The sequence below is a fragment of the Agelaius phoeniceus genome, chromosome 6 (assembly GCF_051311805.1).
Source record: "Agelaius phoeniceus isolate bAgePho1 chromosome 6, bAgePho1.hap1, whole genome shotgun sequence".
Taxonomy (NCBI): Eukaryota; Metazoa; Chordata; class Aves; order Passeriformes; family Icteridae; genus Agelaius; species Agelaius phoeniceus.
In genome coordinates, this window is record NC_135270.1 from 33,864,136 (window position 1) to 33,879,462 (window position 15,327).

The following is a 15,327-nucleotide window of genomic DNA, read 5'->3' on the forward strand; positions in this document are numbered from 1 at the left end:
TAGATTTAGACTGATTGAAGACATATCCAAAATAGCACTGTGATGTTGTTCCCAACATTCTTTGTTCCCACTTTCTGGCCCAGGAAACGTGAGTTTTTTCCTGCGTCAGAATGATTCTGACAAATCAGAGTGGAGACTGTAAACTGTGCCCACAGGCTTGGACTCCCACTTTTGTCTTTCTGATCCCAAGAAGGTGCTGTAACCACCTACCTTCCACAGAAGTGTACTGAGAGAGGGCTCTGTGTCTTCTGCACCTTGGAGGAATTGTCTACATCTCTTTGTTGTGGAAGTATTTGTAGGCACTAATATTTAAGACTTTGGATTTTAAGTGGGTGGGAACACCGCTTTGTCCTTTACAAAGACTCCTGTTTCAGGGTGAAAAAAGAATTTGAAAAAAGCTCTCCCCAGCTTGCTCCTGCTGGAGTCAGTGTGTCAACCTTCAGGTTCCTGTTCAGTCAGGAGCTGGTTTAAAATTCATCCGCTCAGGTGGTAGCTCCTATAGGGAATGACATGGGCAGCTGGGAGCCCTGAATAAGGGTTTAAAATGTCTTTGCTCAGAACAGTTAAGCCACACAACACAATGCTGCATCTGCTTGGTGCTTGTCTCAGCTCAGCAGCATTTCATCCTTTGGAGTTCGTAGCTTTGCAGAGTTTGTAAAACCTGTCTTATGTTCCAATATGCATCTCTGACTAAGGCTCTTTCTGTTGGGAACCACTCCAAATGCTCTGCTAACAGCAAACATCCCACTGGGATTCTGTCTTACTATCTACTACATCTCCTGCTAAATAATAGTTTGGATTTAAAAAAAAAAAAAAAAAAGCTTTATACTGGAAAAAAATCATATACAACCGATTGCTTCTCCTTGACTGAAAGCATCCATGTAACTGTCTGTGTCTATGATAAAACTAAATGAAATACAGCTGCTTTTCATTTCAAATTGAAGTCTTATAAAGCTGAATAGGGATTTTCAATTTTCAAGAGTGTTTGGAAACTGACTTAAGTTAGATTCCTCTGAAATAATTGGCAAGTGATGCCTTGAGGCAATGAGTTAAGTTGCTGTTGATTGCACTAGCAAAATCCCACTCATGATTTCTTAATTAATCTCTTGGAAGATATGGCAACAAGGTGTCTACTGTAGGCTGTAATACATGGATTGTCAAGTAGTGCTGAGAAATTGTAGTCCCTGTCTTTCTGAATTAAGTGGTCAATATTCTCCCCTGAACATTAGTGGTAAGGCTAAATTACTTCTAAGAGATATGTGTAAGACTTTCCAGAGCTCAGATAAGCCTAAAACATTAAAGTTGCTAATTTTTGCTGCTAGCAGCACTGAGTTGCAGCACTGTTTGGGGCAACCAAAAAGTGTGTGGTAATTTATTTGCAAAATCCAGTTCAGATTCAGTATATAGCAACCTCACTTTTCCTTTAGTCAGGGTTCACAACAAGAACAATAACACACTGTAAATATTCTGGTTTGTGTTGCATGAGCTTGCCTTTGAATACTGTGTGGGAAACAAAACCAATTAAAAAAACCAACCCCAAAAAATTTTAAACAAAAGAAAGCAAAGTGCTGTAGTACAGAAGCACACACGTACATGGAACTCAGAAGCTGAGGTCCTGTCCATTGTGGGTTTTTTTTTTTTCTAGTGCAGTACTCAGTAATAAACTTTTTGTCACTGGCTTCAAGTGAAAAAAATTCAAGCAGTACTGTATGCTTCCTTTCATTGAATGAATGATGGCACACAGAGGTAGTTTTATCAGCTCAAAGATACCTCCTATTTCTTGACAAGCCTGTGTACCCTCCATGTGCTCATCTGCCATTCAGCACACTTTGTGCCACTCAGATACATCTAAACCTTGCCAATATTCTTTTTGTATCTATAGCTCAGTGTTTTTGGCAGGAGCCATATACAAAGCAGAGGTGTCCATTGGCTCTCCGTTCCTTCTTCAAGCACTGGCTTTTATATTGCACCACCAGAGCTTTAATAATTGTAGATCAGAAAATACATAAATGTTTTTCAAGTCACTGAAGGAATGATAATTTACAGCACAGGAGACCTGGCTCCACAACTTGAGGAGATAAACTGAAGATGTTTTTCACAAATATTATCACAAGTTGTGTGAATTAATAGAACTTTCCAAAGTGAAAACAATGTGGAAAGATTAAAAAAAAACAGACAATGAAACAATTTTATAAAAGTATCTTCATTTTTAGCACATTGGCAAATTAATGCTTCTAGCAAAGTATACCAGTCTCACAAGCTGCCTCTCAATCTGGACCTGTGGAGCTGAGAGAAAGCACTGCAGTGATGAGGAGGGAGACAGTGAGAAATCTAGAGTACATCTGCAGACAATGCAAACATGTTGCAAAACTGCTTTTAGATCTAAAGCCAGGTCAAGACTAACCCTATTGCTGATTCAGTTCTGTAGAGCCAGATAATAAAACACACACACTACAATGATCAAAACAGAGAGGTACAGTTTGGTTCTTCTGCCACAGGACTGTCAAGGCTGAATTCAAGCCTGGGATTTCATCCTTATGATAGGTCCTTTCCTTTGTTTTCCTTTGCTCCTGATTCACATTGAATGCGCCTCGCCAAAGAATTCAGGAAACGCTTTTTGATATCTTTGAAGGAAATGGAGGCCAAGAAATCAGAAAATGCTTTGCTGTTTAGCTTTCAGTATTTATAAAACCAGGAAGCCATCACTTACGGGCTTGCCATCCCAGGGCTAAATAGACAGAGGAAGTCGTGTTCTCACATTGTTACCAGATCAGTGGGAAGCACAGGAATGCATTTCACTGGCTAACATACTTAAAGACACAACTTGTGTGCATGAGAGTTTTGATGTCTCACTGTTGTAAACGTGGTGGCTACTATGCCCCTAAGAATTCTATTTTTCTAAATCCTGAATTAGAAACACATGGAAAGGGACTAGGGGAGATTTAGCAAATTGAATCAGATGAGAGAAAACAGTGAAAACTGCATAAATGCAAGAATAATAGAAAACCTCATTACTGAAACTGGAAACTAGCAAAAAAAGTGAGTTTCATAGAAACAACTAGAAGAGTATGCTGGGAGAACACACTGGATTTTGATTAAAGATGCCTTTTATTGAAAGCAATTTAGCAGCAGAAACTTTCCATGGGTTACAAGGCACCTATGTACTGACCCAGCAAGGTGGGGCATCTTGAGAGTGTCTTCCAAATCAGGACTGGCAAAGAGCAGCTGTCACCTACGTGAGCTGGTGACACTTTCCCCCTGCTGTCCTTCAGGGGTTGCAGGTTGCCTCTCTTCAGAAGCAGCCACTAAAACTTTAGTCAGGCTCAGCACACGGAGCAAGTAGTTTTGGAAGAAGAAACAGACAGACACAAGCAGTGTAAAGGAACAATGTAGAAAAGATAACAAGAAGGCTAGTACAGCACAAATTTTAAAGGAAAATGGAATTAGAACCAAAATGTTAAGACAAAAAAAAATTGAGAAAAGAGGCTTATAGGATGAGTGTGAAGCAATTTCATTAGTGAGAAATGTAAAGCAATTCTGAACTAATTGTTTAAGCACAAGAACATATTTTTCTACTTGGTGCTCACTGTACTGGCTCTTACCATCCTTGTGCCATAGCACATACAGCTCAAAATAGGCATTGTGTCAGTATTAGCAAAAGTCACTGTACCTTTTAAAGGGTTGTCCCAGAAAGTAGGAATGAGTCCTTAACACCTTCCTTATGTTGGAAAACCCAGCTTGCTAACATGCCAAGAAGCAGAAAACCAACAAGACTGAATAAAATCCAGTCCCTGTGGAAGAATAACAGAGTAAATGCTCAGCCATCAGCATGGTGCTGCTGAACACAGATGCAGTAGGTGACTGTCTCTGATCTAGGCTAGCAATGGAGTGATGTTGGGTAGGATAAGAAAAAAACCATCAGCAGACTCATAGCTCCCCCCAGGCACACCTGGGGCAGAGATGGGTAAGTATGAGAAAAATCCAGCAGAATTTGCTTCTGAGTCCTCATGGGAGAGCTCTGATAAACTGACCACTTTGTGTGAGTTCTTATGCCTGAGTAACTGAAGAATGGAGAAATGTCTGCAATTTGTAAAATGGGAACAGGGAAATTGAAAATTACACCCTGTAACAAGGGTGTAACACCCTCTAAATATGTCCTTCAATGTTACTTTTTTAGCTAACAGGCACCACCTGGGGTGTAATTAAAATAGCCCATGGTTTCCCAAATATTAGATACTTTATTTTCTTCTTTGTCTGTAGTTAGTATCAGCTATGAGTAAGTTATGTATCTCTGGTCAAGAAGCATAAAACAGTTAAGCAAAGCATAGATGGATAGGACTATTTCAAGCCAAATATAGCATGGATTAGGCAAATGGAAGACAAAAGTAAATCTATGACAATATCTTGCATTCTTATGACACATCTCCTTGTCGTGCCAGAAAATGTTGCTGAGCTTCCAGGGTCTGTGGGTTGCTGGACCACAAATAACTTTAACCTCTCCTCTGCCTTCAGCAAACCTTACAGAAAAGCTGGGATGAAAGGAAAGAACGGGAAAACAACTGTCAGCTGGAGCCTCCAACTTTTCGGCAAGCCGGTACGAGCTCGTCAGTACAGCTGAGGAACCGGACTAGTAGTAACAGAATCTTTTAAGATGATAAAGCCAACTTCAGAATTGAGAGTTTGGACCTTCATGGCAAATGTACACCTAAGCAAAAAAAGTTGTTACTTCTGCATGTTCCACTTAGCAGACTCTTTCCTACTATTTATTTTGTTTAAGTAAATTTTTATTTCACAAACTGAGCAGTAAGCCACGTGTTTTCTGACTATGAAGACTGGTGTTAGAAGTTTTAAGAGCACATCTGATGATGGATATATCTCATTATTCTATATTTCATTGGTGACAGCTAATCATCAAACCCTGTAATAATCCAGAAATACTGAATGCTTTAACTCATTGACTTCAAATTACACATTCAAAACTTTGTGAGTCAAATCAAGTATTTATTTCCAAAGGGTGAGATTAAAATTCAAACTAAACAGAACACAGAAGTAGTTTGAAGTCAGCAAGTTAAAACTAAAAACACACTAGCAAATAGTATGTGCAAGAAGGAAAAGAATAATAGGATAAAAAAAATGCTGGATTTATGATGAATCTGGATGTGGGCATTATAAAGGGTCCAGCCTAAATAGAAGATACCAGCTTGTCACTGAAGGAACATATTTGCTGATATCTTGTACATAATGGGTTTCTAAAATATAAGACACGTATAAAGTAACCAATATAATCATAACATTAAAAACTTTCTTTGAAAAAATGCTGGAAGAGTTTGAGGTGTTTTTTGAGTAAATATTCAAATACAGAAATGGTCAGAAAAATAAAGCAGATACCAGATTTACTCTCCATATGCATTTATAATTGGATGAGATGTAACATGCCTATTACAGCAAAAAATGATTTAGATAAGATTGGAAAAATATTTCTAACTAAATAAAGATGGGTAGGGGAATGGATTCCCATCATCTTTCTAAACATCTCCATCATTGCAGTTTTTTAGGACTAGATTAGACAGACATTTAAGCTGATCTGTATAGACAGTTGTGATTCAGAGGAAGGATGAAACTGTATGTCTTGAGACTCAACTGTGCCTACTTTTTTTATGATGTGTAGCCAGACTATTTTTTTCTAAGTATATTTTATCATTTGTATGTAATGCAGTGCCAAACACATTAATATAAGGCTGCTTAAAGTGTGTATGGAAATAAACTGATCAAACTAATTTTTATGTTTTTCCATTCATTACGAAGCTATCATGCTGAGGCAGAATACAAAATGGAGTGTGGCATGAATGCTTGCTATGGAAAAGCAAAAGAAAATTAACAAGAAAAAATTTAATCCATTCGTAATGGAAGATGTTCTCTCATAATAAAGCTTGCATTTTCACAGTACTCTTCTTACTAGGAGTTTCAAAGACCTTTCAGAAATCTTCTCAGTGCCCTGAGAAGGCACTTTGGGAGGCGAGACCACAACTGTGCAGCATCACACTGGAGACAGAAGCCCCAGCGTGTCCAGGTCAAATTCTAAAAGCTGCTGGCTCTCAGCAGGGCTGGGCCTGGGCTGCCCCAGGTCCCTCTCCCATGTCATGCTCTCTCTACATCACTGTCACTTAACTTGCAGAAATGTCTCCCTGCTCTCACCAACATTAAAAACACGGGATACCACCTTCTACAACAAGAAAAAATGTTGATTTACAGCCCTTTCCTGAAGACAGAAAACCCAACCAACACACCTATACTAAGCAAATATCTATCAGGGACTTCTATAAGAGAAAGGGTAGTTGGTATTTATTAACAGCAAAAATAATGTTTGTGTATATTTGCTTTATATTATCATCATATAAAAATACACACAAATTCATATAAATATTTTAAAAGAAAACAATTGCATTCCTTTGATCTAGTGTCCTGCCTTCTCTCCTTAGGACAGAGACCCAGACAGATTTCATGTGTTGTGTAGCATGCTGAACCACAGAGTCATTGCTCTTGGCAAGAATCTCTCATTGAAATTATAAAAGAATAATATATTACACATTTGTGTCCTAATGCTATAGTCATATACGTTGAAATCCTGAATTTACATAAAGTTTATAACCTTGACTCGGTGCTTGTTTATGTATTTTCAAAAATAATTATTTAATATTGTTGTTTGACCAATTTTCATGTCTGATTTAAGTTAACAATGAATACTTGGGCCATGTAAATAGTTGTTGCTGTGTAAACGAGTATTTCTCCATGTTGGGATTATTTTCCTTCCTTACTCAGAGGTAAATACATTATAGTAAATCTGTCTGTTTACAGAAAGCTGGATATCAATAAAATCTGTTAAATATCTGTATGAAAAAGAAGTGGTTGTCTGCTGTTGGGTAGATTCACTTTCTAAAAACCCTTAACTTTGCACTAATATGCCTTTAACTACCCTTTAACACCACACTTTGTGTATCACTATTAAAAGCAACAGCAAAAGGTATTTACACCATATAGGGAATAAACCCCCACAACTCTCTAATAATAATGACAATAACCTTAGCCAAGGATATTTCTCTATTTCTCTAAAATTAATAACTAGCTGGGGTTAATGACCACTGGCTTCACCTTAGGCCCTCAATTAATCCCTGAATCTCAATTGTTATTACCTAATTGACTTAGTTTCATTTCATTTTAACATTTCAAAGTGATCTTCCTAAAACCAGAGTGACAGAGTAACGTGGTCTCTGTAGATATGCACTGACATGGTTTCAATACCGTTACTCGGTCTCCGTACGCCTGCATTGACATTTCATTTTGCACTGACACCGCAGTGCCACATCTATGGATCTGTGCAGATGACATGTGATTGTTCACATTAGGTGAAAGCCTGGCCAGAAGCGAGGGCACACAGGCATCCTCTGCACGAACATGATGCCAGCTGAGAGCTGCTAAGAATTACTGTTATCATTTTTAATAATGTTATTATTGCAAATAGGATTTGTATGTTTGTAGACAGAAGAAATATCAAATGTGACTTGAGATCTTGCCAGCTTCCTTAAATAAACACACAAACAATTTTTTTTTACTTATATCACTTAAAGACTTAGCCTGAAAAATGCACCAGGTAATATATTTAAAGAGTTGTTTTGATATTACTACTTCATGCTTATTTGAGGCTGCAAACAAATGATGCAAATCATGTGTGTTCAAATATCACTGTATCAATGCAAGCAGCTGAATATTCTAAGATGCATCTCTAAACCAAGAAATCCTCATAAGAAAAGGGCATCAAAATAGAGTCCTTTTATTATGTGGAAAAGTTTTTGAAAAGTCTTTTGAAGCTCTTTGATCCAGCTTGGGAATAATTTTGGTAGATTACTATTGTACGAAACCCGTAATTTATAGTAGGTGACCTCAGCTGCTCTTTGTATAACAGCCATATATGAAACAATAGCAGGAAAGTAAAAAATACAAGGGGAACTAAAACTGCTCTGTTTATTATGTAGCTCATAATTACATCTTCCTTATTTAATCTTTTGAATCCTGGCGTGTTTTTAATAATACAGGTTCAATTAATATTTACTGTACACAGGAGAGTTAGTTTTGAGTAACACATTTGGACTATCCAAACTTTGTCTAACTTGTGACCTTTCCCTAACCTAAGTGAGGTCTATTTTATACAGATCATACTAGATAGACGGTTTCTCTATAAATGGTGAAGCTGCTGCCAAGCTCCCATTGTTAGCTAGTTCATTTTTCAACAGGCACACTTTAGGTTCCTATCACACCACTGTAAGGAGCAAGCCCTTGAGGTTTCTTCTTTTGTCAATGTAATAAAAAGGTTATTTCTGAATAAGCTGAAAATCCACAACAAATCACCCTTTGTGACTTAGAATAACATGATAGGAGGAATTTTTTATTGTTTTTGCAAGCAGCCTCCCATTTAATTCTGTAATATTAAATCGATACTTGAGCTGCATTTGTTCTAATGTAATTTATCTCATCCTTGAAATAACAAACCCCTGTTTCTAACAACTGTTACCCTAGTTCAGTATTCACCATCTAACAGCAGAAGATCCCTTTAGAAGAAGCTATCTATTGTAAGACTTATCAGACAAAGAAACACCAAGAATCAAGTAAAATTCTGTGTACTTTTTGTTAACCCTTGAGGAGTTGTTATCAACTCTGGTAAATAACAACACCCTGTAGGATGCATAAGCTCTTGCCAGATGGACTGTGATGTGGAAATGGGGAGAAAGCCATCTTTTCCACTCTGAACCAAGTAGAGCTGCCACAGGAGGAAAGATGAATCTCTAACTTCAACAGATCTCCTTGCAGGAGTACCACACAAACAAGGCATGAACTTACAGAAGGCAAGGCTCCTTAATGAAAGAGATGCTTTAACAGCTGAATTCCTAATATTCCCTTTGCCTATCTTCTAGTAGTACAGAGGCACTAAGTCCTTTGTACAACTCTACTCTCAATTGAGGAGTGAGTAATTATTTTGCACTAAGTGCACTCTGTTTGGTGAATACTCCCAGCCTGCAGAAATTACCTGGGTATCATACCAAGAGTATGAAGAGCATCACAATGGCTTCCCATTGCAAAGCCATGTGAAAATTTTGGGGACAGTCTCCCTGGAATCCAGAACTGCTATTTAAATTACAGTAAGAGCAAAATTGCTTTACATGGTTGTTAAGTTCAAATGTATACAGAAATGGAAACAGCACTCTTCAGATGTAGTAACAGAAATAGAAGCAGGTGGTAGAAAACATGGTAGAAAACTTTTCAAATAGGACATATGAGCAAATGGGAGGATATTGAGTAAATAAAAGTGAAATGGTTAAAATAACATCAAACACTTAAAGGGGAGGACTGGAAAATGGAAAGAGGCATTCACAGTCTTTTGTAGTAGTCTAGATGGTGGAAAAATCCAAAAACCAATACCAGGAAAGAATGACTTTTTAAATGAGCAAATACAACAGAACAGGATGAAAACTATTAATGAATTACCAGTACCATTAATGTAATGATGTAAGCACAATAAGACATTTGGTCCCTTTTCTTCAGCTTTAGACAAAACTTTTTCTGCTCTGAGCTGTCTTTAGGGGAAGATTATGAAACTCGTACTAATAATGTGTCCCCAGAATATAGGAATGGTAAAATCTCTGTTTTCTTCCTATAGTAGAGTGTGTGACCCACCACTGTGTTGTTCCTCCTTTACAAGGAAGTTTTGCTTCCCTGCTCAGTACAATTACATCCATTCCTAAAGCTCAGAACAGGCCTTATAACAGTGGTTGTAAGAGCAGATGCTTGCAAGTCTATATATGCCATTGAGAACATCATTCAGTTTTATGTTCACTTCTGTTTTCTGGCTTGGCATAATTCATTAGCACACTCTACAGAATACTCTATAAAGCTGAATTTGGTTTTAATGTTAATGTTCTAATGGCTACAACATTGTTTAAGAAAACCAAACCAAGAAAAAACCCAGAAACAAACAGCATTGACTTCCTCTTTAATATTAAAGTTGATGTTTACATCTCATAAACAGAGAAAATAGCCAGATAAAGGGTTTTTTTTCAGTATACAAGCAGTAATAACAAAGCAGTCCTAATTTTTTTTATGTTTTGCTTTCAGCATTTAAAGTAGTGACACAGCATAGTTTTTGCAGTAGCAAAGCTTTTTTGATAGCAAGCAATGAAATTGGTACATTTTTAGCTTTTGTGGTTAATTTCATCCTCATTCTAATAGAGGCTCTTTAAGAGGGCAATATATGAAGATGAGTTCAAAGCTCTGATTAAAGACAGCTGTACTGCTTTCCAACCCGTTATGTCACAGCATTAGGTAGAGCAATAAGTACACAAATATAAGACTAAACTGATTTATCTGTGTCTCTCCACATAAATTTGTTTAACGTAAAAACAAATAAAGCAAAGCTTTGATGAAGGTTAGCAGAATTTTCAACATCTGTGCAGATAAATTGAATTTATTCAAACAGAAAACGCAGCATTAGTGTATCATGTAAAGCTGATTTAAATGATTTCATACAACAGAAAGCATATGCAGTAGCTAAAACAAATACCCTTTGCCTTTAAAACCCATTTCACTCAGACAACCATTATTTCTGAATTTTCTACTATGACAATGTTCAGTTATTCCTTCTTTTTTATTCTCTTGCTGATTTTACACATTCCACTAACCTAAACCATAGTTAAAAGTCCCAGGGGGAGTAACACCCTAAATGTAGCTTTTGTGTGTAGCATCAGGCAGGTACATTCACAGACGGCTTCTGTGAACCTGCATGGGCAGATACCTTACAGCTGGTCAGGTAAAATAAGCTCAGCACAATTCCTTAAATAGCTGAACACAAATGAGTTACAGGTGCTTGAATATTTTTTAAAAACAAATCTCTTTAACACATTCAAACCCAGGAAAATATCTCTATACAACAATAACTCATTGGAGCTATACTAGTTTATCTCTGCAGCAAGGGACAGAGCACTAGAAGATTAAAGACATTTTTTCTTGAAAATTAAAGATTTGTCAAAATTATAAACTCTTGTCTAAAACTTACCAGAAAAGTGAGTTTTAAGGTGAAAGAGTTTTAAAAAATTAAAAATTAAAAATAAAAATAGTGTGTATGCATCTGAAAACTACAGCTGAAAAACTCCTCGATTAATACCCTTTCCACTCAAGGCAAGACTCTAAAAAGTCTGCACAGGATTTTTGAAAACATATGTATCACTTCAACTAAAAAAAGATGATGAATATGCACTGTAATGTTTTAGAGACCCTTTATTTCTGGAAAAGATCATCAACTTGTGCTTTAGGGGACTGTTATCAGACCTTTATTTCTACAGCTGAATCCATAGCTCTTCTTCTCAGAAAATCTGAACATGATGAGCATACAGGCAAATCTCTCACTGACATTTTAAAATATTTTGTCTTTTCCTGAGTAAGAGTTGCCACAGAGAAGAGTACTGAAATGTGTCAAGGCCAACAAGCCACTGTCATTAGGAAACGTCTGAGAGCACAAACCTGAGACCCAATCTTGCTCCTCTGAGTGGTGATGTGGATGGAAAAGAAGAGACTGAACTCAAAACTTCACCAAGGGCCAACACCCACCTCAATGAACTTCTGATCTTGGTGGTTCTAACCTGAGAAAAACAAGGTTCTTACATGGAAACAAGTATGCAGGAAACTTCTGTCCATTTGTGTGCTTTATTTGTCTTGTGGAACTGATCCAGTATGAAGCACTGTTGTATCTTTTTTTTAATTCCCCTTCTTGAACACCAGGATGGTAAACTCCTTCAGAAGTAAGTACACAGAAAGCTTCTGCACATTTTTCTTTTGGACTTCAGTGTGCCAGAAATTTGCTACAGTACCTGTAGGGGTAAAGAGAGATACTTTCCTTAGTCAGTTAAGAGAAAAATTCCTAGGTACAGATTCCCCAGGGGTGAGGAAGACAAAAACACAAAACATGAGTTATTTTTGAGTCATTAAAATACTTATAAAGCCTCCCCCACACCACCCCCATATTTCACAGGCTTATATACATAAAATAAAAGCTGTGTTCTTTGCTTTCACCCCCTCTCAAAATCTCCTATTTTTAACTGTTAACTTGGGATTCCATTGTTGATTTTAACAATCAGATAGTGACAAAACACATACACCAATTATTATCTCCAAATCTGGCTATTTACTGTAACAGCCATGATCCTCTCTTGCCACTTGGGCTTTACCAGCTTTGCGTTATATTGTTTTAAGCCCCAAAACAACAGTCTTCACCAAAGCTCCACATCCCTGTAGGTGTTTTGTCACATCACTAGCACATAATGAATTCATAAAAATCACTTGATTTTATAGGTGACTCTGTAACAGGGAAAAGAACTGAAAGCTCCACCTTCCAGCCCCTGCATTTTTGTCTTTGTTTAGAATGCTTGAAGAAGCCATCCGGAAGGAAGAAAGATTATGAGTATCTTGAAACTAGCTGTTTGACAGAGACAGAACTGCTGATAATGAGTGGGTTGTGTCTGTCTTTTTTGGCTGATCACAACAGAGGTCTGAAGCAAAACAGAAACTCTTGATATGTTTGTGTAAAGCAGCAGTAGCATAAGGGCAGGCAGCAGGAGTTCAGCTGAAGTTCAGGGCAGATGCTGCCATTAGTTTACACTGCAGGAAAGTAAAATTGCTTCCGGATTTACCTCTTCCTCCCAACATCAGCGCTGAGCCATGCTGTGCTGCAGAGTCACAATGTCAGTAGGGAAGCAGTCTTTTAGCAGGATACCACGCTCACGATGGCAGTCCAGCTCTTCAATAAATCCATACCAGTAGATGACTAACCCAGGGCCAAATCTATCAAACAAAAAAAAGAAAAATGATCTTATGTAACTGTGTTAGGAGAATTTCAATTTCCCACCTCTGTGATTCCAACTCAAATCTGGTAACTTCACTGTAAAATTGGAGGGAGTATTTTGAATGTGCAATTGATGTCAATAGTACCTGATTCCATGAATAAAAATGATATTTAGAGACTCACAGAATCCACATCAGAGTTTCAGTTTTTTATTTTGAATCTTCTGCACACGTCAGTAAAAGATACCTTTAATTTAGCATTAAATACTAAATAACATTCAGTAACTGTGATGTACAGAGAAACCTCTTTTGACATGCACCCTGCTCTTTTAGACTTGTGTGTGCAGACATTAAAGATACAAGATTTTACACATGTCCCAGTTCATTCAAACTATAATACCATGAAGATAGCAATGAATCCTTAAAATATAATCTCTACAATGAGCTATTATCCAGGTAATTATTAACATAAAGCACAATTCAGAAGAAACAGAAAGTTTGTGTTGTAATGGCTCTGAAATATGCCTCAGGAATTCCTCAGATATTGCTAACTCTGACTGATCCCCACTAGGCAATCTCAGGAAGTAGCCCCATGGACTATTTTACCCATCAGGAAGTTCAGACCTTCAGGCTGGGTTCATAAAGAAGTAATCACTATCAATCACTGTGTACTGCGATATGTTTTGCACATCAGTTTCACGTTTTTCCTACTGAGAGCACTTAATTAAAGGGCAGCACTACTTCTGGTGTAGTGTTGCAGGAATTTTACAGTGGAATCATAAATTATGAATGTTGGGTTAGTAAAAGGATGTCTAAAAACAGAACTGCTTTCTGTAGTCTAACATTACAGCAGTCTGTACAACATTAGGCCAAAAAGCTTTTTCTTTCCTTGATTTATTATATGCTGTAGTGAACTTGCCAAAACCAACAGTACAGGATGAGCTGTTAGGTACCGTCTGTACAAGAAAAAGTTCAATAGAATGTCATGTAATGGTTTATATGCAGAGTTCTACTCAGGATTCAACCAATATGGTAGCCAATTTTTGTTAACATTTAATTTTAATAAATATGTGCTGAGGGGAGGCACGGTAACCTAAATGTCCACTGAGCAGACAATACAAACACTCAAAGCCATGGGTAGTGCCAGACTGGCTTCATGAGGGTGGTTTCTTTCCAACAAGGCGGAGAAAACTCTATTTGATGTGCTCCTGTAATGGAATAGGCATCAAAGGAAGAAGAAACCCCTGTGGCTTCCTTCTGCAGTTTCAATTAGATGTGGTACTCTTTTGCCTGAAACTGCTGCAGAGCATTGTAACATTTTGGCTACTACTCTTCAACCTCCAAGGGGCCACAGTTCAGTGGCAGAGTAAATTACCCTCAGCATAGATGAGGCCACACTGGCAAATACGCTTTTTGCAACTGAAAGGTGATATTTGAAAGTTGAAAGGTTAAAACTGACACATCTGGTTGTACTAGGTAACATATCCTAACATGCCTGGCAATAAATACAGTACAGACTAAAAAGTGGCTGATATGAAAGACAATGCTGCCTTATACCCAATTCCTAATTTTGTCTGGTTGGCCAACAATTTCATCTTCCATGGACTTCTCTCCATTGTCCATTGCTTAAGCTCCTGTGGGGCCAAAACATGCAGAACCTCACTGCACCCGCAAGCCCAGAGACACAAGCAGGAGAGAGGGGCCAAGGCAAGTGAGGCCAAGGACTGATGCTCACAGCATCACTCTGGTGAGAGACAGCAGTTTGCTGATCCAGGAGGGGCCCCCACTTTTGTTACTTCACAGATGACGCATCTGTTCCCACATCAAGCAAATACAGAAATGGGTAATTGGGTGGGAATGTTCTTACGTACTAACCAAAATTATTTTAAAAGCAAAAATCCCCAGAAGATAGGGAGCAGACCTTACATTTCTAATGGGCTATTTTGTGCAAGGCAGAAGGTATGAAATGTATGCAAGCAGTTACTCATTGGGAGCACATGTGCCAGGTAAAATCCTGATGCTAATGAGCAGCTGCTCACCCAAGTTCTGAAGGGCTCATTTTGCTGTGTGGCAGTCTGAATCCCCCACCCACCATAAAATCCATGTGGCATTGTGCTTAAGTAATTTGTTAGTTATTTTTTGAAATTGTAATTTTAAATAAAATTACTATTTCGAGACACCTCAAAAAGCTAATTTATTGTCTTGGGAGGAAATCTCCTCAGCTCAAGCACAATTTTTGAGGTGGTTAAAAAATTATGTTCAGAAATATCAAATTTGATAATAAAATTGTATACAAGAACATCTGCAGACTATTAATGACAGGAGCAAGTACATCTTTGGCATGAAAACATCCATCAATCCTGCTTCTGTCTGTGGTGTTACAGCAAAACTGTTTGCCCTGTGCTGTCTAGGTTGCACTTTTTCAACTCTATTGTGTCAGTCGTT

The 15,327-nt window shown here is 37.7% G+C and overlaps 2 protein-coding genes across 8 annotated transcripts in view; one reads left to right on the forward strand and one right to left on the reverse strand.

The window, feature by feature from the left end:
• The window catches only part of LOC143694366 (uncharacterized), a 67,151-nt gene that overhangs the window by 37,137 nt on the left and 14,687 nt on the right, over window positions 1–15,327 (forward strand). For 6 of the 7 annotated variants that reach the window (XR_013182813.1, XR_013182815.1, XR_013182814.1 and 3 more), the window contains one exon: window positions 4,513–6,888. The exons of the other annotated variant lie outside the window; for it this stretch is intronic. Coding sequence is in view for 1 of the 6 variants with exons in the window: in XM_077180380.1 (XP_077036495.1) it covers window positions 4,513–4,538 (26 nt within the window). In the remaining 5 variants the exon portion in view is untranslated. Of the gene's footprint in view, window positions 1–4,512; window positions 6,889–15,327 lie in introns of those variants that run through there. 7 annotated transcript variants of the gene reach the window in all.
• CDIN1 (CDAN1 interacting nuclease 1) overlaps window positions 10,024–15,327 on the reverse strand; it is a 123,728-nt gene continuing 118,424 nt past the window's right edge. Inside the window, exons 11-12 of the mRNA XM_054635746.2 lie at window positions 12,732–12,882; window positions 10,024–11,912 (exon numbers count right to left, since the gene is read on the reverse strand). Coding sequence (XP_054491721.1) covers window positions 12,747–12,882 — 136 coding nt within the window. The 3' untranslated portion in view covers window positions 10,024–11,912; window positions 12,732–12,746. The remainder of the gene's footprint in view (window positions 11,913–12,731; window positions 12,883–15,327) is intronic.